Source organism: Henckelia pumila, chromosome 3, assembly GCF_033568475.1.
Source record: "Henckelia pumila isolate YLH828 chromosome 3, ASM3356847v2, whole genome shotgun sequence".
NCBI lineage: Eukaryota > Viridiplantae > Streptophyta > Magnoliopsida > Lamiales > Gesneriaceae > Henckelia > Henckelia pumila.
This window is the reverse complement of record NC_133122.1, coordinates 39,398,052-39,424,348: the sequence shown is the minus strand read 5'-3', so window position 1 is coordinate 39,424,348 and position 26,297 is coordinate 39,398,052. Positions and strand designations below refer to the sequence as shown.

At 30.5% G+C, this 26,297-nt stretch overlaps 1 protein-coding gene across 1 annotated transcript; it reads right to left on the bottom strand.

The window, feature by feature from the left end:
- Positions 1 to 23,079: 23,079 nt before the first annotated feature.
- LOC140893479 (uncharacterized) lies at positions 23,080 to 23,821 on the bottom strand. Its single transcript, XM_073302544.1, has one exon. It carries the CDS (start codon positions 23,819 to 23,821, stop codon positions 23,213 to 23,215), a length of 609 nt encoding a protein of 202 aa, XP_073158645.1. The 3' UTR covers positions 23,080 to 23,212.
- Positions 23,822 to 26,297: the final 2,476 nt, after the last annotated feature.

The window sequence follows — 26,297 nt, the reverse complement described above, 5'->3', positions numbered from 1 at the left end:
CACACCCTTGGTGACATTAAGGATTCCATTCTTGGCCTTAAATTCATACCCTAATTGATTCAGCACTCCAAGTGATATCAAGTTTCTTTTCAAACCTGGTACAAACCTCACTTCTGTCAAGGTTTTGATACTACCGTTATTAAGTTTGAGCTTGATACTCCCTATGCCTTCAATTTGATAGGATATATTGTTTCCAATAAGAACCTTTCCTCCAGCAATTATTGTGAAACAATTGAACCATTCCTTGTGTGGACTCATGTGGAAAAAACACCTTTAAGTCCATAATCCAATCTCTCAGACTTCTCAATGGTTATCGATTAATCTCTTATGAAATGCCCTTCTTTCTGGCACAAGTAACATCTTTTTTTGAACTTTGATCTCGATCTTGATCATGATTTACCTCTGGGTTTGAATTATCTTTTGTCAAGCCTCCTCCTCACAAAGAGTCCCTGACTATGATCATCAGCAGCTATACCAAGCTTCTTGTTCGACTCTTTTGACATTAAAGCAGCATGTACCTCTTCTAGGGTTAATGATTCATTGACATAGATCATGGTGTCTTTGAGATTATCATACACATCAGGAAGTGATATTTACAGAAGCAGAGCTTGATCTTCATCATCAAATTTAATCTCTATATTCTCAAGATCCAAAATGATTTTATTAAAAGCATCAATATGATATTCAATCGATTTTTCAGGCTGCATCTTGAACATATATAACTTTTTTTTAGAAAGAGCCTATTGGCCAGAGATTTTGTCATGTAGAGATGTTCAAGCTTCATCAAAACTGCAGTTGTTGATGTCTCCTCCGAAACCTCACGCAAGACCTTATCTCCAAGGCTCAAGATCAGTGCACTATGAGCCTTTGCAAGAATATCTTTCTTGTCAACTCCTTTTACTTTCTCGGGCATCTTTTCTTCCCCCCAGGAGTGCATCTTCCACTCCATTCTGAACTAAGAGCGCCCTCATCTTCAGTTTCCATAAACCAAAATCATTATTGCCCGTAAACTTCTCGATATCAAATCGTGTGGTGCTCATCTTCAATTCGAATGGCTCTTGATACCAGTTTGTTGTAATTGATTCAATTGATACACTCAGTCAAGCAACCGATCAATAAAATCTAAAAAGCATATGCATGCAACAACCGAATAATGGACAAACTTGACTGAATGAAAATAAGAACAAGAAGGATTTATGTAGTGTTTGTAACCTCTAAAAATAAATGATTATGGAAATTCTCTTAACAAATTTGTTAAGAAAATTTCCATAATAACTTATTTTTAGAAGTTGCAAACACTACCTTAGACTGGTTCAGATCAATTGATCCCACATCCACTTTCGGCCCAAGGCTCCAAGATCTTTTAAGATGAATGAGTAATTGAGAGTTTTGTTTACATCACCATTAGCTCAAAGAGTACATCAGAAATCAAGAATATATACATATGAATTATGATCATCAATATGAGTTAGAACTCTATATTCTTATCATACACACTCGGGGGAATTGATCTATCTCTCTTCCAGTATCTTCAATGCCTTTATTCATTGAGATCACTGCTTCTTGCTTGCATGCATAACTGCCGATGCATTAGCAGTGGTTGGAGAGGTTGCATCAGTTGCAACTGCTTGCTATTCCATGCATTAGCTTCTTGAATCTTCTCATGCACTCGAACATACCGTGGCAGCCAGCTCAGCATGGTGATTAGGCAATCCAACTCCACAAGAGATAACTGATATCACTATGTCGGGATGTTTGTGCACTAATACAAGGGCTTGAAAAAACTTTTTCAATTGCGAATGTTTATAAATCAAGCACAACATTAAGAAAGAGGTGATTAATTAAATTTTGGGGAATGATTCGAATGACCATCTAATTTTGTTTTACATAATTACGGTTTCGTTTACACAATCACTATATATGTTTTTATATTTAACCAATTTAAACAATTCTGTCAACTTATATAATTAATCGCGTGAATGGTTTAACATATCCGGGTACATATTTTGATTGTCTTATTATCTTATTTTAGAAAGTTTGATTCGTAATAATATGGGAAATATTTAATTTGATATTAATATTTATAATAAATAGTACAAATATTTCAAAAAAAAATAGTAGAAATTGTTGTGAAAAGTAAAATTTATAAAACTCAAAAACTCAAAATATTCTCAAACTCCACACTTTAAATTTATTCTCTCAAATTGTATTTTTCTACACAAATGGAGAGACCTATATATTTATAGATCTCAATGGGAGATTAGTCCAAAAATTAAATCATCATCATCTACATCATCACACACTAATTTTCAAAATAATACAACTCAATTTTCAACAATTCTAATATAATATAATATATTTTCAACACTCCCCCTTGTGATGATGATCGTCATATGATGATTGTCTTTATTACGTGTTTTATGCTGCCTCGTTAAAAACCTTACTAGGAAAAATCCAGTGGGATAAAAACCATAGCAAGGAAAAAAGAGTGCAGCCACGTAAACTCCCCCTCATGTTAATATGAGTGATTCTTCACATATTCCGTAGATTGCGCATCCCAATGTTGTATATATGCTTTCTGAATATTGTCGTGGGAAGTGCCTTTGTTATTGGATATGAACTGAATCTTGCCAATAAATTTACAGCAAAAGATATATCAGGTCTAGTGCAATTTGCAAGATACATAAGGGCACCAATGGCACTTAGATATGGTACTTCTGGACCAAGAATAACTTCATCATCCTCACATGGATGGAATGGATCATTTTCTATGTTTAATGATCTTACAACCATTGGAGTACTTAATGGATTTGATTTATCCATATTAAAACGTTTAAGGATCTTTTCTGTATAATTTGCCTGGTGAACAAAAATTCCACATTCTTTTTGTTCGATTTGCAAACCCAGACAGTACTTGGTTTTTCCAAGATCCTTCATTTCAAATTCTTCTTTCAAGTACATCATAACTTCTTGAATTTATTTATTCATTCCAATGATGTTTAAATCATCAACATATACATCAATGATTACATATCCGGATGTTGTTTTCTTGATGAAAACACAAGGGCATATTGGATCATTTACATATCCCTTTTTCATCAAGTGATCACTTAGCCGATTATACCACATTCGGCCTGATTGCTTCAACCCATATAATGATCTTTGCAATTTTACAGAATAAAATTCTCTGGGTTTTGAACTTTGTGCTTCAGGCATCTTAAATCCTTCAGGGATTTTCATGTATATATCACTATCAAGTGATCCGTATAAGTAAGCTGTAACAACATCCATAAGACACATTTCCAAATTTTCAGACACTGCCAAACTAATCAAATATCGAAACGTAATTGCATCCATAACAGGAGAATACGTTTCTTCATAATCAATTCCAGGCCTTTGAGAAAAACCTTGTGCAACAAGTCTAGCTTTATATCTGACTATTTCATTTTTCTCATTTCACTTTCGAATAAAAACCCATTTGTATCCAACAAGTTTTACACCTTCAGGTGTGAGGACTATAGGTCCAAAAACATTACGTTTATTCAGCGAATCCAATTCAACCTGGATGACATCTTTCCATTTGTTCCAATCATAACGAGTTTTACATTCACCAAAAGATTTTGGTTCATGATCCTCATTTTCATTTATGATGTCACAAGCCACATTATAAGAAAATATCTCATCAATATCTTCTATGTCTTTTTGGTTCCATATTTTTCCAGTATTAATATAATTGATAGAGATTTCACGATTCTCGTCAGTTTGTGGTTCTGACAGAACATTTTCATCATCAGGTGTTTCTTCTGGAACACCATTTTCTATTTTATGATCATCGTGCTTCTCTATGCCTTTTCTTTTCCGAGGATTTTTATCCTTGGAACCGACTGACCTTCCATGCTTCAGGCATTTAATGACATCATGAGTGTCTTCAATCTGTTTCTTTGGAATTTCAATTCGAGCTGGGGCATTTACAGCATGTATATATGATTTTGTCACTCCTTTTGTGTCTGCAAATGCATCTGGCATTTGATTTGCTATTCTTTACAAATGTACAATTTGCTGTACATCTTTTTCACATTGTTTGGTTCTTGGATCCAAATGTAATAATGATGGTATATACCATGTGATTTCTTTTTCGATGTGTTTCTTTTCTCCCCCTAACACTGGGAATATTTCTTCATTAAAATGACAATCAGCAAAGCGTGCTGTAAACACATCGCCTGCCTGAGGCTCAAGATATCGAATTATTGATGGACTATCATAACCGATATAAATACCGATTTTTCTTTGAGGACCCATTTTTGATCGTTGAGGTGGTGCAATAGGCACATATACAATACATCCAAAAATTCTTAGATGAGAGATATTTGGTTCTTTACCAAATGCAAGTTGCAATGGGGAGAATTTATGATATGCACTTGGTCTGATGCGAATTAATGCCGCAGCATATAAAATTGCATGTCCCCATATAGAAATAGGGAGTTTTGTTTTCATAATCATTGGTCTAGCTGTAGTAACCCAGATACCATTTTAAGATAATAATATGTTAAACATGATTAAGGGTTGGTATTTAACCAATTTCGGAGTGTTATTGGACTTCAGAAGTAAAATTTGGGCTTTTTCATTTTGGGCCGGATAGTAAGTTCCGATCCCGGATAGTAAGATTCGATCCCGGATAGTAAGCTCCGATCGGAACGGAAGCTCCGATCCTGGAACGGAAGTTCCGATCCCCAGCTGTCAAAAATGATCGATGACTCAGTCGCGAGTTGTGACAAGTGTCGGTCATAGAGCGGATCGAAAGCTCCGATCGTAGATCGGAAGTTCCGATCCTGGCGTAGCAGACATGCACGCAATGAGCTGGATCGGAAGCTCCGATCCCGAAATCGGAAGTTCCGATCCTGGCCGAGAAATTTGGCTATAAATAGGGCCGTTCAGAGTTCATTTTCAATTACGAATTCCCGAGTTTCCTTCTTCAGTTATATAGTGTGAGTTATACACTTGAGGGCCCTATCGGTTATAATAGAGGTTCTGGAATAACCAAGGTGTGGTTATAGTCATCCGGGACTAGCGACTTCAAAGGGCTATCGACGGACGAAGGTATGGTCCGGGAATCTATTTAAGTTTTGGGAGTACTTATTAGCTTAGTTAAGGCTTATAGAATTTATGTAGTGATACGGTGAACTTTTGAATATAGGCTTGGAACCTAGGATCTACTTTACTTGAACTAGCCTAGAGGTACGTACACATTGACTGAGATTGCCAGCGAGTATACATGTTTATATGTTGCATTTATTTGACATTATTATATGGCATGATGTATGATTTACCGTTTTCTATACTCATATGTCATGTGCATATACACGTTGAGCCTATTCCCTGTTATACCTGATTATAGAGCCGCTTAACTCTATACTTGATAGTCTGTCACTGAGAGTACCGCGACGGCGGGGGCATTTATGTCTGTCTACTCTGGTGTACTAGACGAGTGTGGTTGCACCCAGAGGTTGATCTGTGCGGTGGCAGCACTCATATGGCGCCGGTTCTGAGCATGATTTTTCAGATAATCTTTTACCAGTCATCATGTTGCATGCATTATATACATATGTTTACTCATGTCTATGTACTGGGCGTAGCGCTCACGTCCTAGTTGTTATCTTGGACACCCTATTCCATGGGGCAGGTCGCAGGATAGACGGAGCTGGTAGTTCAAGGCAGGACTAGGGAGCAGGAGCCTTGAGGATTTTATTATACAGCAGGATTCGATATAGCTGTATAATGTTTACTGTTTAAGATTTCGATTTGGTTGTATCACTACAGATTTAAGCCTGAATTATATTACTAAGCTGATATGTAATTTATAGTTAAGTTTCCGCACGTTTTTACTCTGTTAAGTATATTGCTGTATTAAGTTTAATGCATGCTATTAGTTGCCAGTTAGTAGGTGATTCCATGCAGGGTCACTACACTAGCAATCAGTTGTAGACGTTTAATCAATGATTCAGCTAATCCATTTTGCGTATGAACATGAGCTACAGGATGTTCAACAGTGATTCCCATTGACATACAATAATCATTGAAAGTCTGGGATGTAAATTCTCCAGCATTATCAAGTCTTATTTTCTTGATTGTATAATCAGGAAATTGATTTCGCAATTTTATTATTTGAGCCATCAATCTTGCAAATGCCACATTCCGAGTTGACAATAAGCATACATGTGACCATCTGCTAGAGGCATCGATCAATACCATAAAGTATCGAAATGGTCCACATGGTGGATGAATTGGCACACAAATATCACCCTGAATACGTTCAAGAAATATGGGTGATTCAGTTTGGATTTTAGCTGGTGATGGTCTTATAATAAGTTTTCCAAGTGAACATGCTTTACATTGAAACTTATTATTATGAAAGATCTTCTGGTCTTTCAGTGGATGACCATGTGTATTTTCAATAATTCTTCGCATCATTGTTGAACCAGGATGTCCCAATCGATCATGCCAATTTGTTAATATTGATGAATTATCCATCACCATATTTGATTCAATTGGACTTATATGTGTATAATGCAATCCAATAGGGAGCATTGGTAGTTTCTCAACTACAAATTTCTTTCCTGACTTATATGTGATAAGACACATATATTTCTGATTTCCATCAGTCATTGTCTCAGTATCATACCCATGAGAATATATGTCATTAAAACTCAACAAATTTCTTTTCGATCGTGGTGAATATAAAGCATCATTTATCAAAAATTTTGTACCATTAGGTAACAAAAATTTCGCTTACCAAAACCTTCAATCAAGTCTACAGGACCTGATATTGTATTCACCATTGTTTTTGTTGGTTTTAGTTCCAAGAAATATCTTTCATCTCGCAAAATAGTGTGCGTTATACCACTATCCGGTATGCAAATTTCCATGATATTATTTCCATATTTGCTCATAGCATTTTCCATATCAAACTTCACAAAAATGTAATAAAGAAAAATTAAGTACAATACAAATGTAAAATATAACATGCTTTATAATACAAAAATGCATGAAAAATATAAATTTGTTACAATCTAGTCCCACCAATCTTTTAATCAATGTCTTCGAAATCATTCAAAAAATCTGCAGCACTGAAACTAGTTGAACCAATTAAATGGTCACTATTTTCAACAAAATTGGTCTCTTTTCCTTTCCCCTTTATCGATTCTTTATAGAGCTTACAAAGGTGCTCGGGGGCTCGACAAGTTCGTGACCAATGTCCCGGAGTGCCACATCTATAACAAACACTCTCGGTTCTTTTTGAGTGATTTTCATTTTCACTCATGTTTTCATGCTGCCTTTTTAGTGGGTGGTGCGTGACGCTCTTTTGAGATGAGTTACTGAAATAACTATCTCGATTATTTTCATATCCACGACCGCATCCACGACCACGGTCATTTCTACGTCCACATCCACGCCCACGTCCTCGACCTCGTCCACGACCAAAATCTGGTCTATTCCTTTGATTTTGGTTTTCATTTTTCATTACGACATTTGCTTCAGGAAATGCCGTTGATCCAGTGGGTTGGGATTGATGATTTCTTACTAACAATTCGTTGTTCTTTTCCGCCACAAGAAGACATGCGATTAGTTCGGAATATCTCGAAAATCCACGCACTCTATACTGTTGTTGTAGAGTTATATTCGATGCGTGAAAAGTGGAAAATGTTTTCTCAAGCATTTCCATCTCTGTGACTTCAAGTCCACAGAATTTTAATTGCGAGACTATTCGATACATCGCAGAATTATATTCACTGACTTTTTTAAAGTCTTGGAATCTCAACGTATTCCATTCATCACGGGCGGTCGGGAGTATCACTTCCCTTATATGCTCAAATCTTTCTTTTAGCCCTTTCCATAAAGTCATTGGGTCTTTTTCTGTGAGATACTCACATTTCAACCCTTCATCAAGATGTCGGCGCAAGAAAATCATAGTTTTTGCTTTATCTTGTGAGGTTGATATATTATTTTTTTTAATGCTTTCACTTAGACCCAATGACTCAAGATGCATCTCAACATCAAGAGTCCATGACATATAATTTTTTCCAGTGATATCGAGTGCAACGAATTCAAGCTTTGCCAAGTTTGACATGGTGATACTAGAAAAATAACAATGCATTTTATTAGTTAATTTTCATTAATATGACAATACAAAATAATGGATAAACGATGAGTACAAGTAAGTGTACAAATAGAGAAAAAGCATGTGGTGGAAAATCGCTGGTGAGTACAAAACTCGTGAGCATGATGATCATAATCGTTATGAAAAATATCCTTAGAAAAGCCAAAAACTCCATCTTCTTCTTTTTCGAAAAAAAAAAACCGAGGAGAAAATGTTTTGAGATGAAGAATGAATTTTGGTGTGATTGAAAATGAGTTTGAGTAAAAATATTTATAGGCCAAAAACTAGCCGTTTGTGACCGTTGGGGGTAAAGAAAAATCGAATATGTGTTGAATAAAAATTTGTGATAATGATACAATGCATATAATGATAATCATAATTAAATAATTATGTATATCATATCACATTATTATAAGATCGGTGTCGTAGACAGCCTTTTATATAATATTGTGAAATTATACCAATATAGTTAGTGTAAAGTCAGGTATAGTATATCATATCACATTATTATAAGATCGGTGTCATAGACAACCTTTTATATAATAACATGACATTATACAAATATGATTATAATGTTTAAAAATCTTAGAGGTTTTTATACTTGTCGTATCCCTTACCGGGAGTGTGGGATGTCGTCTTAACATCCTCCCAGGATTTATAACAAGTTTTTTTTTAAAAATTCATAACATGATATTATATATTAATATATACACAATAAAAATATATAAACAGTAAAATAAAAATTCTTACTTGTTGAATATTTTTGACTTCTTCTTGTATTTTGGAGCGTCGGAAATTATAGAAAACCTTCGAGCGATCGTGCTGATAACGTGTTGTGAAAAGTAAAATTTATAAAACTCAAAAACTCAAAATTTCTCAAACTCCACACTTTAAATTTATTCTCTCAAATTGTATTTTTTTACACAAATGGAGAGACCTATTTATAGATCTCAATGGGAGATTAGTCCAAAAATTAAATCATCATCATCTACATCATCACACACTAATTTTCAAAATAATACAACTCAATTTTCAACAATTCTAATATAATATAATATATTTTCAACAAAAATTTATTTTTTTAATTTTTCATATGAGAGGGGAGTAATTTGAGAACGTGTGAAATTATAGGGACTATTGACCGAATGATAATACATACAACGGCCTCGAATCGCCCTAGTTGATAGTTTGACAACAATTCAGCGTAACACAATTCAGTTGATAGAAGCTAAGATTAGACCTGGCCAAAGCACGAGACGGTTAACTGGGTCAACGGTTTTGACCCAGAACTATGAGCGGACTGACCATTAGGCGGCCCGATTACGATTTATGGGTGTGAAATCGACCGGCCAGGTCTGAACCGGCCATGCCCATCGAGTCAACCCATTTTTTAAAAAATATAATATATATATATATATAATATAATATAATGAAATCCGAGTGAAGTGTGATTGAATATAATGAAATATAATAGATTTTTAATATAAAATGTTGAAAATTAAAATATTATATATTTTTTATTGAATAAATATGATAATTTTTTTGTTGAGATATTGAAATAAAATTTTTATAAGTTTAATTGTACAAAGCCTTTTTTTAATTCATATTTTTATTCTTTATAAATATAAAATTTTAAAAAACTAAAAAGGTCGGTTCAAAGTTGGTCCAGAACCGATGGTTAATTGGACCCGGCTCGTCGGTTCCACGACCTGGACCGAAATCGGCCACGAGTTTGCTGACCCGGCTCGTGGCCAAGACTAGCTAAGACCAGCAACCCAAAGATGGGGAAGATTAAAAAAAGGTTTATATGAAGCCATGAAAAAAAAGTTTGAGAAATAATTTAAAATGACAAAAAAAGTTTTCCAAGCGCTTACAGTAGAGATATTTGATATCGTTGTGTCGTGATGCTTGTGCACTACTTCAAGAGCATGAAAAAACTTTTAAATTGTCATTGTTTGTGAACTAGACACTGTGTCAAGAAGGAGGTGATTAGAGTTTGGGAGCGACCAGTTTGGTTTTATTTACGGGTCGGTTTACAATTTTCGAAATGTAAGTTCAACTCGCTAGAAAAAAACCCATTTTATTACGGGGTTGTTAGGTTTCATAGTAGTACAATTTGTTTTCTCCCTCACTGTATTTCATTTTTCCATCCTTTTTGCCATGAGTTTCAGTGGAATACATGATATTGGATTAATGACATGTTTGGTCTCCACTCTTTTAATTAATATAATCCCAATCTTGTATTTTTTTTTCAAAAAAAAAAAAAGGAAAGAAAAGAAAATACATTGTCCATATTGTTTATAAGTGGGTTGAAACCCTGAGACATCTCCACAAATTTTAAAAAATACACTCAATTTAGTTTTGATCGTTAATATAGTAGAAATATCAAAACATGATAATGGACCAGACTGGACATATGGGATTGTATTTTGACAATCGAGTTCCAAACATGTTCCACCCAATCAACAAGCTGTTAGTGAGAATTCAACAATCCTAAAATCGATATTTACGTTAAGAGATTGATTGTTCTATATATGAATTAATAAAAACTCAATTAAACGTGAACAAGAGTGATCAAGACCAGGAGTCATGAGACAAAAACATTTTCTGATTTACCATAGAGTTATTATTAGTCATTGCTGAAAAAGAACTTTCAACAAAAGCATAAAGATAAAACAATCCACTAATTTTATTTCATCAACAATAAATTTCTATTTATGTGGCCATGACGACTAAAAGATAACTATTTTCTTGAAATTTATTTGGACGGGGAACCCGAGTCGTTTCCACCATTCACCTCACCATACAACATAGATATTATTGTACAACCTATCATACTCGTCAATCCTGTCAATATCTTCAACATTGTATCTCCAAAGCTTGCACTCACCAAATCATGATTTTCTTTAATACCAAGGAACTTATTGGAATATTCAGCATTTTGTCTCTTTTCAATTTTACAAGACATATCTTTCACATAGCTCTTTAATCAATTTAACTTTATCTGGGAATTTGGGAATGTGTAACCTGATTATTTTCTTTGTTCTTTATTTATTTTTATAAATTTCAGTTTGGCCTTATCTGGGAATTTGGGAATGTGTAACCTGATTTCCTTTGTTGTTTATTTATTTTTATTTTTACTAGCATAATCGCACACGCTGTGCGATGCATGTGTATAAAATCATATAATATATTTAATATTGTATGTTATGTATAAATATTTTTTTATAATATTTAAATTTATTTTTTTCATTTATAAAATAATATAAAAATAAATTTAAATTTTTTTATCAATTTATCTTATCTACAATATTTAGTTGAGAAAAATATGAAAATTTGAAATATCAAAATTTCAAAAAAAGGAAATAAAAATAAAATTGTAATATTTATATCACATAAGGGCAATTTCGATAATTTAAAAGATTGTGTATAAGGGAAAATTCTTTATATATAGGGAGAGATTTTACTAAAATTGGGTGGGTCAATGAGTTGGGAGGGTTAAAAATGTATGAATTTCACGGGTTCTTTTAGTGCTGGATAACTCATAATCATTTTCTTGATTTTTTAAATCATGTTGTAACATAACATATTATAATTATTAAATTTCAATTAAAAACATGAGTAGTTATCAATTGCTTTGACTCCTAAAGACACTGACATTTTCCATAGCTAGTCCAGACCCACCCAAAACTTTGATATTATATAATTCAATGTAGATTAACATTTGACAATAACTCCATGACAAGTAACATTTGGGATGAACTTTTACAGTGAGAAAGTATTGTATTGCATGCCATGGTTTACAAATGAGATCTCCATCCTATTTATAAAGTTATTTCCTACAATGAACTATCTATCAATCTAATGGTGGAGATCAACTCTCTTGAAGGTTCCACCATCTACACAAGTCTAGATATTTTTATCTACATTATTATGCACAATTTTTATTATTTGTTGATTTTTATTACTTATTGATTAAGTTAAGGGTTTTCCGAAAATTTGTTATCTTATTACTCATCGAAATTATAAATTTAGCAACCAGACCCAAGTCAATAAAGAATATTGTCTAAAAAATATTATCAATTTATCGAATATTGGAGCCCCAAAATCAATCAAAATCAAAGTATTGGGTGATAAGTTTGAAATAGTATTGCAGCGATAGAAATATTCTTGTAATAGTTGACTTGTAAGTTTTTTATTTGATAATATTTGTATATTGAATAATTAGAAGATAATCTTTGTAAGCTTGATCGGCATATATATTCTTCAAAGCTTTCCTAGTTTAGATATATCATGTTCCATAATTAAACTTGGTTAGCAAGTTCTCTACCAAAGCCATAACTGGATCACGGGAAGTTCTATGCTACCCCAAAGGGCACTGTCCTGGGGTGGCATGACAGAGTATGATTGGTTAAAATCAGTTGGCTCAAAGATAATTCTAGAATATTATATACAACTGACATGATCATTAATTCTAAAATAATCTTGAATATATGTGTTAGATATATGTATATTTATAATATTGCCCTTTATAATGGAATATCTTAGAAAAATCTAGGTATAAATTAGGGTTAATTGGGATTCATCCCTAACGATAAACATAAATTAAGATTCAGTCTTCGGAAAAAATCTTTTCAAACCTTGAAGAATGAATAATTGATATCGTTGTGTTGGGATGCTTGCAAAAAACTTTGTTATGTAAGAAAGATTGAATTTAACAAATGATATTATGGCACATAGCAAAACAAAGGAGAATCGACAGCAGTGATCAACGACCGAGTGTGATATTTTAGACGGAAGAGGCATCCATTTTCTCTAATTTAGGAAATATTTCTTGCTACTTATAAGGGCACTACCTCCATTATAGATCTAAGAGGGATCATTCATCAATACATGCGGGGTTCACTAAAAAATAGTGGATCTCACATATATTGATAAATGTCAACCGTTGGATATATGTCAAGATAGTGCCCTTACAAGTAGCATCTAACTAGCCGAAATGACTGTAAATAGCATGGTATGAAGTCCCTAAGCATACACCCATAAGAACACAAATACACTGATATGTTGAAGGGTTGGAGTGTTAAGAAAACATGCATATATCAAACAAGGAGGAACGTAGAATACTTACAAATTATTCTATGGCTGAAGGTAATGCTCGATCTTCTTCCGTATTTTGATCATCATGTTCATTGACGTATAGAAACATGATTTTTAGAGAACTCTAACATGTTATTGTCTTTTGTAGACCAGACGCAGTGTCAAGCGGAGTACATTATAAATTTATAGCCTAGGTGGAGAACAATCGGTTTGGTCCTACTTTATATATTTATAATTCGATTTCAGTTTACGATTTTATAAACGTCTAACACGATTTTATTACAATATTGTTCGGTTACGACTAGATTTATATAATCGGTTATATTGTTTTGAAAACAAATTAAATGCATTTATTATTTATCTATTTCTACTATAATATATAAATAAAAGTATGAATGGTGGGAAAAAATTTTCATTGTGAATTTATAACTTTGCCCTCAAATTGTATATGGATAAAAAAATATGTGTGGACAATAATGGAAAAATGAGGTAAAAAACAAGGGCAAAAAGATATTAGAATTTTAGTCATCTTTAATGAAAAATTTATCGCATCATGAGTAATGAAGGTGTATTTATTATCATTTATATTCAATTATCATCTCAAAATTAATTTTTTTTATAGTCAATGTGTAATAGATAATATAAAATCTCACAAATAATATTTGGCCACAATATTTTTATATTTTCAAATATTTTACTTTTAATATATTTGTTTGACACAAATTTTTTTTAAGTGTAAATATTGCAACAAAAAAAATATTAGTTATTTTTATTGTGATAGTGAGAAATAGGGTTAATAATTTCAATAATAATAAAGAGGTTATAAGATAATATTTATTAATTGATTGTAATAGATAGAACTTTACAAATTCAATATGATGTTTTGAAAATAAATTAAAATAAATTATATTACAATAGTATAAAAGGGTTAACTTTACAAATTTTTTTATAAAAAAAAACTTTACAAATTCAATATGACACTTTCTTCGATCAATACTTGTTATTGTCTTATTTATATCAATACATTTAATTATAACATTTTTATCAATATTTTTGACATTAAATGACATGTTATTTTAAGTTGATATCAATCTTGTGCCTTATTTTTTACTATAATTTAATTTGGAAAAATGAGTTAAAATATTTTTATTTTTCATATATTTGTTTGAAACAAATTTTATTTTTTACTATAATTTAATTTGGAGAAATGAGTTAAAATATTTTTATATTGTCAAATATTTTAATTTATCATATATTTGTTTGGCACAAATTTTTTCTAAATGTAAATATTGCAAAAAAAAAAAAATAGTTATTTTTATTGTGATAGTGAGAAATAGGTTAATAATTTCAATAATAATAAAGTGACTATATCAAAATAGTTTTTTAATTGATTGTATTTATATTAAAATAGTATATATAGAACTTTACAGATTCAATATGATATTTTGAAAATAAATTAAAATAAATTATATTACAATATTATAGAGGGTTAACTTTACAAATTTTCTTTTAAAAAAACTTTACAAACTCAATATGATGCTCTCTTTGATCAATAGTTGTCATTGTCTTATTTATATTAATACATTTAATTATAAAATTTCTCTCAATATTTTTGACATCAAATGACATGTTATTTTAATTGGATATCAATCTTGCCTCTTTTTTTTTTTACTATAATTTAATTTAAAGAGTTAAGTACAAAATTAATAGAATAACATACGTCAAAAAATAAAAAATATATAAAAAAATTAAATAATATTCTACGTTATTTAGTAAGTTTAATTATTAATTTTCATTCTAAATTTTACCATTTTAAAAAATTTGTAAGTTTTATTTAAATTTTTACCGTAAAAAAATGAATGTTTCAAGTACAATATTGATAACTTACAATCACTTTTAAGTTATACAAATTTCGTTATTACTCATACATGATTATTAGTCTATAATATGATATTATTGATAGTATTCAGAGTAAATGAAAAATGTTAATGTAAATTAAATTCTTTAAATTTTCTCATACCTCTTTGTCATGTTATGTATATATATGGTTATTAATTACTTAAATTAATTATTATTAGAATTTAAGTAGATCAAAAATTTAATTATATTAATTATTTTTTTAATAATATATTCTCATCATATTACACATAAATTAACTTTTAGAGAGAGAGTTGGTCTTTTTATTTTATTAACTATTCACCCATATGTTATATTATATATAATAAAATCAATGGTGTATATAAAAGTGATATTGGAAAGTTAATAGAGTTAAATATATAATTGTTATACTCATAAATATTTCACTTGGTTTAATTTATTTTTTTTATTTTTTTAAATTGTTATTTTGTTTACAAATATGCTACATTAGTTTAATAAAATTTGTTAAAAATAATGATTTAATTATAAATTATTAGTAAGTTAATTAAGATGCTAACTTTAATTGTGTTAATTAACTAAGATTCTTATTATATTCTCATTCTAAATTTTATAATTTTTAAAAAGTGCTTTGTTTGATTTTTTTGTACCAATTAAAAAATTTATGTATCAAATGTAATACTGAGAAATTTGCTTTGTTAGTCCTCTATTTTTCAGATTTCAATTTTAGTCCGATATTTTTTATTTTTTTTTGTTGTTGCAATTTTGTCTTTTTTTTTGATGTGGTGCTGATGTGACATCAATGCAATGTTGTTGTAGAGCTAACATGTATAGTGTTACATAGGCATTTTCGAGAAAAATGACTGAAATTGCCAAAAATCGAAACATGCAGGACTAAAACTGAATTATGAAAACATAAAGGACTGAAAACGCAAAGTGACAATCATATATGACCAAAATTACAGTTTTTGCAAAATAATTTTTCAAATATCATTTTACCATGTTATGTATATAATTAATGAGTCAATTAATTGAAAAAATTATATATTATGATTTAAGTGGGATAAAAAATAATTTAAATGAATAAATGATTTTTCATATCTGCTCATCATATTACATATAAATTGATTGTAAGAGAACATTCATTTTTTGGTTTTATTATTTATTCACTCATATATGTTGTATTATATATAATAAGACCATTGACGTAGATTAAAATACTATTGAAAAGTTAATATATAATATTAAATATCTAATATTATTACTTTTAAATGTTTCACTTGATTTAATTTATTATTTAATTTTTATTATTTGTTTGTTTACAAATATACTGCAATAATTTAATAAAATTTGATTAAACGAGTTAATTATAAAGTATGTTTAGTTGTATAAAGTTTCTCTATAATAAAATATAATTTCATCGTATTATATTGTAGAGAACTCAATAATAATTAATATAACTTTCTATTAATTGTGAAATGCAAATATTCAATTATTAAATATGATATTTGATTGAATTGACTAAAAAAACTTCATATTACGTGCGTAGCACATGCTTTTCTCCTAGTCCTTCTAAAAGGTGTAAACTGGTCATTCAAATCCAGCGTTCTATAATTTTCATATTAGAATCACTATATTAAGGTGATGAGTTTACTATTTTAGGGAGTGTTTGCAATCACTAAAAAAAATGATTGTTAGCTTTTTACTTAAAAAAATCATTTTTGTGTGTTTCTTAAACCTAAATTATCTGTTAGCTAATGCTTAACTTAATTGAAATCCAAAAGCTAGTCATGTGGTGATTATGATTCTCCAAAAGTGATTCTAGTAAGAATTTCATTGCTAAAATCACTCTAATCACTTATTTATCAAACACTACCCAACTTTGATTTTTAGATTTTCACATTTGTTTCCAAACACTACCAACTTTTGATTTTTCTTAACTTCTTTATAATCTATAAATTAATCACTTCTACAAAAGCATAATCTATTGCAAACACTCCCTTAGTATTTCCTTTTCGACAAAAGATGGTGTATGATTTTAGTATTTGTTGATTTTTTGGTAAATAATGATTCGTTCAACTGCATAAACTTGGACTTTAAGTCTCAAAACCTCGTCCCTTTACCAGGAAGTTGGCGCCACTGGGCCAAAGACATATAACCACCTAAAGAACATGGACTCATAACCAAGTATATATCTTCACCGTTGCTAATCGGTTCCTTCTTCACGGTTAGCACCATTGAGTATGATTCAATAATAACTAAAAAATATATATAAATAAATAAATAGGGCAATTGCTAATCGGTTCCTTCTTCACGGTTAGCACCATTGAGTACTATGATTCAATAATAACTAAAAATGTATATAAATAAATAAATAGGGTCATTGCTAATCGGTTCCTTGTTCACGGTTAGCACCATTGATCGAGTATGATTCAATAATAACAAAAAAAAATAAAATAAATACATAAATAGGGCCAGGAAATGAGAAACTATAACACAAGAACAATAAAAATGGCTAAAACAACCGCACTTTTAAGAATAAAGTTCATGCTAGCATAATGATATTATCGCAATGTTAAATCCAAATGTCCAAAGTTGATTTAAACATGCGATATCTATATTGATGTGTTATGACTCAATTTGATTATCTTCCGATACTAAGCTCAATTACTCAACACAATTAAGTCCAATCTTATTTAATTATTTATTGGGACATTTTATCAAGACCCATAAATTACAAAAAGCACATAAAGGCTCAAGCCCGCAAAACTCTTTAAATATCTATAAATAGCTCAAGTCACCTAATTTTTAAGGTACAATATATTTATAGTTAATTGAAAATATGGTACGCATATGTGATTTTTGAGTACCCAATGTGTTAGATCTGGTACAAATATATGATTTTTGAGTACTCAAACACATGTTGCAAGTTCAAATTAATAAAGATGTTTAGATTTTATACTCAAAATTGTATTTTTTGTACTCGATCTTGAACAATTAGTGCTCAAATATCTTGTATTTGTACCATATTTTCAATGTTTTGTACTTAATTTTATCCAAGTAAAATAATGTGAGCCCAGGGAGTGCAAAAATTTTTTTTTTGACAAGGGACTGATTCTTAATTTGCTTTTGGATTTAGAGACTGAAAACCAATTCACCCTTGGAATAATATCAGGAGATGCGATTGGTAAAGAAAAATGGGGCCCAACTTTTCAAATTTTGATAGCCCATGTGCTATACATGGGCTCCTGAAACAGTTGGACTTCCGATATTTACAATGTTGGCCCCCATTCTCCATTTGTATGTAACTTCAAAAATTTTCCTACGGAAAAACCACTCCAATATTTACTGTGTTTATTGAAAAAGTTGGATATGAGGTAGGTCATCAGATATATGATTAGAATATAATAATATAATATTCGATCCCGAATTATTCTTGCTAAACCTGTTCGAACTCGACTCATTTTTACCTCCAAATCACATACTAGTAGGGATAGTTTGACTTTCTTCGAGCCAAAAATACACAAGAAGAGCCCAAGAGTTCATTTAATCTTTTCAACAATATTAATTTCGATAATTTATAAATGACTCCTAGCTAGAAATGTTTGTCATTCTTTAAACTAAGAATCGATCCTTGTTGGAATTAAGCAAATTAAAAACGAAATTTTGTCTCTCTCTTTGACGTTTTATTAATGTCTGGATATCCTTGTTTTATGTTGGTGCCACCCATTAGGTGAACATCGTTTCAAAGCCCTATTCAACTTTTGTCCAAAATTAATCATTAAACAATAGGAAGCTGATTACTTTGACTTACTAGCTAGTTAATGTGATTCCACTTTCTTGGGGAAAGCCACATGGTGCAATTAATGGGGAAATTTCGTGACAAATTAAGCATGATTTTATTAATATATTAATTTCCCAGCATTAATTATATGTTGCTGAATTTGATAAAGAACAAATTGCACAATCTTGGGGGGAAAAACCGAAAAAGTACACTGTATTAAAAAAAAATCAAAAGACGAATCAATGCAAACTAAATTAAAGCAGCCATTACTCATAAATATATTTGTTTTACATAAATATTTATAGGAAAAATGTTGTCTAATGACATATTACATGCAATGCATGATCCATTAATATTGTATTAGTATTGATTATAATTAATGTCACAACAGACAAGAAGATAGGTTTAATATTTCTATAAATAAAATTAAGATCGAGTAAACGTAATTAATGATTAACATGTTCGATTAGTTATACATACATGCGTTGGATTTGGGAATCACATGCTAAGCACCAGTCCGCTTCCCCTACTTGAAATATTAATTTAATTAATCCCACATTTAATTGACTGGCTAATAGAATTGCAAAGATTTCAGTAACTGGAAGCATTAGTCAATCCGATTATTTTGTTGGTCTCCAAGTTCCAACAATAGAATAAATGCAAGAGTGAGATGCATTAGTAATAAAGGAAATTTTTATTTAATTTTTCCAAATTTGTATGATTAAATATATAAAATTTTGTGGATCATTCCTAGACAAGAAAAGTGGGGAAAACATGCATTAATAATATATACACACACTAACGGGATATTCTATGCTACACCGGGAGAAATACACCCCATTTAGTATTTTTTTCAGATGATCGCGCGAACATCACACTAAAAAACACTAGATGTTCGCGTGAACATCTCACTGAAAAAAAAACATGTGGACCCCAACAATATCTTTTTCGGTTTTTTAACATGATGTTCGTGCGGACATCTAAAAAAAAATGGGGTATACCTCTCCTGGTATAGCATAGACCAACCTCACACTAACACACACAATCTCCCTATATATATATATATATATATATCTCAGTACTGAATTCTTGAACTATACCCACAATGATGAAAATGAAGCACCAAACCCTAGCATTAAGCTTGGCTATGGTTTCGGTTTTCCTTATTATCTCCTTCTCTTTTTGTCAACTCAAAAACCCAGATGAGATATCAGTGATCATACAGCCAAGAAAACTGATGGTTTCCACTTCATCAGCTAATAATAATTATTATTCACACATCAATGGAGCCAAGAAACAGACCAAGAAAGCTGTGGAGCAGAGCCTGAGGAAGACTCCGCCGAGCATTCCGAATCCTACGCAGAACTGATACAATACTCAGCTCGATAGTTCGTGATATATAATTGCTGTTAGCAAACATGTTTCTTTTGATTCGATGATGCGGACTTTTTTGTTATGCTACTAATTTCCCATCATTGTATTTGTTTTGAATCTCGTGTTATATGTGAAAGGTTTAGTCATAACTCACAAAATTTGCTATATTATTTTGATTTGTCATGAGTTAATTATATGATCATGAAGTACAAAATTTATTCTGCTAATTACAATATTCGCCATGAGCTCCAATTTTACCAAAACTCACAAGGAGAAAGATCCATATATATATCAACTTCGTCAAATCTTTTTGTGTAAGAATTATATATATTATGTATCGATCGAGGATCGTTTGCATTGTTTTGTGATTAAATTTTTGATTCGCTTGAATTTGGTATGGTGTGTTTTATGTTTAACTGAAGAACACATTTATAAAATAAAAATAAAAAAAATCAAATTTTGGTGTCCAGCGTATATTCTTTAATGAATACTATTGTCTTATGCCAATGAAATTTAGCGAACTGTACTATTACTTTAAGCGGCTCAAAGCTAACTACTGCATGTGAGGGGAAAAAAAGGGCAACGATATGACATTGATATGGTGACGATGTGTTGTTGACGTATATAATTTTATATCATCATTTTTAATGAAAAATGACTAAAATTGATAAAAATAAAAAAATGCATAACTAATGAAAAAATTGCTTTTTTGAACCTGTATGTTTGTCACTTTGCGATTTCAGTCATTTATATTTTCAGATTTCAGTTTTAGTCCACTATATATCTTTATTTTTTTTGGAAATTTTAGTCCTTTTTTCGACGTGACGCTGACGTGGCACCAATTCAGTGCTGATGTGGAGCTGACGTGTACGTGAGCATTTTTGAATAAAAAAGACCAAAATTGCCAAAAATTGGAACATGCAGGACTAAAAGTGAAATATGAAAACATAGAGGACCAAAATCGCAAAGTGACAAACATACAAAACCAAATTTGTAGTTTTTCCCATAAGTAATTTTGAAATTTGATAATATAGAGTACTAAAATCACAAAGTGACAAAATTACAGGATAAATAGTATAGTTTTTCCATGATAATACATCAACTCACTTATAATAGATATCTTGATCATTTTAATGGACGCACAAAATACTAATTCTTTCATCTAATAAAAAACTATTATAAAAACCTATTTTAATAAATTCTAAAAATATATAAATGATTTGCTAATCATAAACAATAGCTTAAATTCTTATTTTAAAAATAATTTTTTACGTTAAAAAATCGGAATACGCGAATTTTCGGTGAGTTGCTACTTGCTAGTATTATCAACACATAAGAGGCCAGCATTTGTTGAATTTATATTTTTGGTCCTAGAAGGAAAAGATTTGGATAGTAAGTCTATAGTTAGATACGTTTTACAATTCTCAGCCCATAATACTTAAGCCCAAAATATTTGATGACGGAACCTGAAATGACCCATTTTATTTGTCCCTTGGGTTTGGTGCTTGAACAAGTCTAAGTCGACAGTCCACAATAATCATATAAATTTAATCTCAAAATTTAAGAGATTTTTTTTCGCAATTAATTAAACATTATAGTCTTGTTCATATATTATGGTCTAACTTAGGTTTTTTTAATGTATAATATGTTTTGGTAATTGATTTTGTGTAAAGAATTCTTTGGTAATTAGAAATTATATTAAAATTAAGAACTTTACACATTATTGGATAGGATAATTTTTGGTAATTTTTAAAATTTTATAAATTCTTTCTTGATAATTTTTAGAATAAAGGTGGTATTTCCATTCTATGGCCTCAAATTAGATTACTATATACACCTATCTATTACAACATAACATATACCGATCGATTGGAACCCTGCAAATTGACTGATTTGACTCCAAACAAAGTAAGACTTTTAGATATTTTTTAACGAAATTTTTAGTGAAAAATAATTATATGAATAAAATATTTATCTGTTGCTATTCAAAGTGAAGATCGAGAATGTGTCATTTTACGAAAATTTATATTAATATCTTTGAAATTTAATTATTAGGAGCATTCATTTACATAATTTTATTCTACTTTGCTTTTCTACTTTAAAATGGCATATATTCGAAACGGATGGAACATGTTTCTTTTGTAAAGCAAGTCATAGAAAATGTTAAAGAACATGATAATGTCCCATCATGTACTAAAATTTTGAAACCTATATATGGAAAATTACAAATTTGTACTTTATTTCCGTGCTTTCTGATTTTAGTCTTGTGTTATCAAATTTCAGCCATACTCCCATATCTTTTGGGTTTTTGTTTTTAATTTTAGTCTTTTTTTTTTCATTTGAAAAACTTATGTATCAATTGCACACGTTAACGTCACGTCGGTTTTAAATTAGTGTCATGTCACAAAAAATGATTAAAATATTAAAAGAAAACAAAAATAATGAATTTAAACTGACATTTGACAATATAGATGACCACAATTACAAAAAAACAAACATATATAACCAAAAATAAAATTTTTCCATATAAATATATACTCATATTAAAAATGCCCCCATCAAGTTAATGAATCAATCAATTAAGTCTTAAAAATTGAATCCCATATCATATGCCAAATATAGATTCATTATGCTGCCGAGGTTTACAATATCTATATTTTTTTGCCGGGAATTTAGAAATTTGTAATTCAACAAAGAGTACACAAAAACATGGTTTGAATATGCACAAATCTCAATGAAACAAAAAAAAGAAAAGAAAAGAAAACCCAATAACCCTTTTTGATTTCTCCAAACTCCATGCAGTCAATAGTATTAATATCACAGTAATTCAAAAGAGAAAAGTAACTTACAAAAGTGAAAGTGAAAACTTCCATAAATCAAATTCGATAATCCATTATTATGATTATAATTAATTTAAATAATATTCATATACTCCTAGCCATCATTTCTTGAAATCTCCTGTAAGATTCTTGCTTCTCCAACCTGAACTTCTCGTGGCAATCCGCAATGAACAAATCAGCGAGCTTGTCGATCTCGTTAATCCTGCATGAATCCATCTCATTCCCCTTCTCCTCAAGCCACTGCAAATACCCCGAGAGCTCCGCGTCGTCGTCTCGGATAATACTTTCGTACTTAGAAATCTGGCAACTACCCCAACTACTCATGTTGTGATCAAGCTGCATCACAGGCGTGACATGCGAAGAACACCAGTTGTAGTGCAGCCGGAACGAACCGAAGAAGAGCTTCTTCTTCTTCGGCTTATGCTTACTACTACTACTACTCTTGCTTATAAATTTCTTCAACGGGGATCGCGAAAAGCGGATGAACTCTATGTCTTTTAGTTGTCGAACGAGGAAAGATTTCGCCCTCGTGAGAGCTCGAGCCAGCCGATAAAAGTGCGAGAACACGACGGTTCGGAGTAGGGTTTTGTGCTTCATGTAAGTTAGGGAAGAGGAGGGTGGTAGTTTGATGGAGAAGATCACGTGAAGGGAATGATTGAGGGATTTTGTTGGGGATGATATTGGAATGGACATTTTTTTTTGGGTATGTTTTGTGTGTGTTTTTGTGAATGGGAATGGATTTTATAGAGCATATTGGTTTCCAAAATGGCACAAGGAGTAGGTAATTTAAATAAAAGTGCCAACAACTTTGCGAATTTTGAATTTGGACTTTTTCTTTCTCTTTGTCCTGTCACAAGGACTCATTGGACCCATGGTCACGCCCTTTATTTTTTTGAGTTTAATTATCCCTTTCTTATTTTTATAATTGCTCGCCGAAAATGTGTAGGAAATCTTTGTTATCCGTACTGTTATATCATATTGTAAAAGTTTAAGAGATTAAAATAATTAAGTTGGTGCTAAATTTTTAAAGATCCTAAATGCCACCACAACAACAATTATCTTATCCAGTGATAATATGAGAAAATAATTATACACCAAAATAACCAAAAACCCCTACCTATTATAACAAGTACTATTGTAACAATAAGATTCATAGGATCAGGTGTTCGAGTTTGGGGGAGAGTTAAGAGCTTGGCCAGCAATAAGAGGTTCGATCCTTCTTGCAACAATCTTCTCAGAAAAGTTTTTCATACATGACTTGTTCAGTATGTTTTGCCTAGCTAACGTAATTTGCAGATTATTATATCAGTCCGTAGGTTTAATTACTCAGTGCGAACCAAAGAGAAGTGGTTGCAGATTCCCACCTCATAAAAAAATCTAACAATAATAATCCACAAAATATTTAGTCAATAAAAAAATATCATTCTAACTAATTATAAACAATCTTATATGGTTATAATATTAATACGAGTTTTCAATTTTTGATATACCAATTAATAATGAAGTACTAAAAAACATAGAAATATTGGATTTTTACCCTATCCGTAAATAACTATTATTTTAGTATGTACAAATTTTCAGATAATTAGAGGTGAAAAGAGAAAATAAAAAATAAATAAATAAAATAATAATAATAATAATAATAATAATAATAATAATAATAATAATAATAATAATAATAATAATAATAATAATAATAATAATAATAATAATAATAATAATATTTGGGTGCCCAAGTCTTGCGGCAGAGGTTTAGGAATGAAAATCGAGCAATCTAATGTCAGAGACTCGAGGAGATAAATAAGCCAGATTCGACGCTGTTAATAAATAGTTTTACGGAAATAATTTTCTGCCAAAATACATATCATCTTAAATCATCCCTCGAAGATAACAAGTTAATTGATCGAAAATATACGATGAACACGCATATATTAAATTTGAGTGGCATAAAGAACTCAATTTATTCACAATACTTAATAATGTAAGTATATATTTTTGGAAACCTTTGTTTTTAAAAAATCTAAACGATATATATTGTCCGTGCTTCCAAAATAAAGATATGAGAAAATTATATTTTTAGTCTTCTAGTTTATTTGCTTGCAATTTTGCTCTTTATGTTATCACCGTCCAGTCTTCATCTTGTATCTTTTGGTTTTTAACAATTTCCGTTCTTTTTCAAGTATTGATATATCACTATACATGTTGGCGTCATTTTAACGGTGTCACTTCGAAAAAATGATTAAAATTACCATAAAAAAATAAAGATATTAAACTAAAAGTATAAAATTTGAAAACATATATGAACAAAATCACAAAGAGATAATACAAAAATACAGTAATATTTCATTAAGATATTCAAATTAAACGATTTCTTACCATACCTGCACTTTGTACAAAAATACAAATATCAGTTTAGAGTTGCAATAATCATGAACATCACGTTGAATGGTGTGAAATGTGGAAAAAAATCTTCTGTGACAAACTGGTGTAACATTCTATATTAAACCAATTATTGATTGGCACGTGTGAGAATTTACATGTTTAAAAAACTGTCACACTAATTGAAACGTAACAAGTGGAATTAACTGTCAATGTAACAGGAAATGTTACAGGAATTGTCACAGATGAATTTTTTCCGTGAAATGTGAATCGATTTCGGAAAGTTCAATTAATGCAAAAAAATTATTTATTTATTGCCGTAAACGTACGTTACTGGTACGTTGTCCTGTGGATATAAATAAATATATATATAATTTATTTCTTCCCAAGAGCTTTAATTGATTAATCAAGTCCCATGTTTTTCGTATGTTGATGTACCCAAAGGCATACGTAAACCTTCTATATATGTTTATATATTATTCTATTGGGATAAACTTAAAAATAAAATAAAATAAAAATAATAATACTATTTTTAAAAAACCTCCATAATCACTTATTTTTAGAGGTTGCAAACACTATTTAAGTCGATGATCAATTATAGCTCATCTTCCGTCAAGTCCTTATAAGTTTGGAACTTTGTATCTAGTTCAAGCTAGACACAATTATAACAATATGTTCCCGACTAAAAAAATAGAATTCACATAGGAGACGATACATTGAATCTTGCATGCCCACATCAAATAATCCTCAAATAATATAGAGGAGACGATATATTCATGTAATGAGATCA

What these genes read in the sequence shown, in the direction of transcription:
- LOC140893479 (XM_073302544.1), bottom strand. Translation starts at nt 23,821, where the DNA reads ATGTCCATTCCAATATCATCCCCAACAAAATCCCTCAATCATTCCCTT.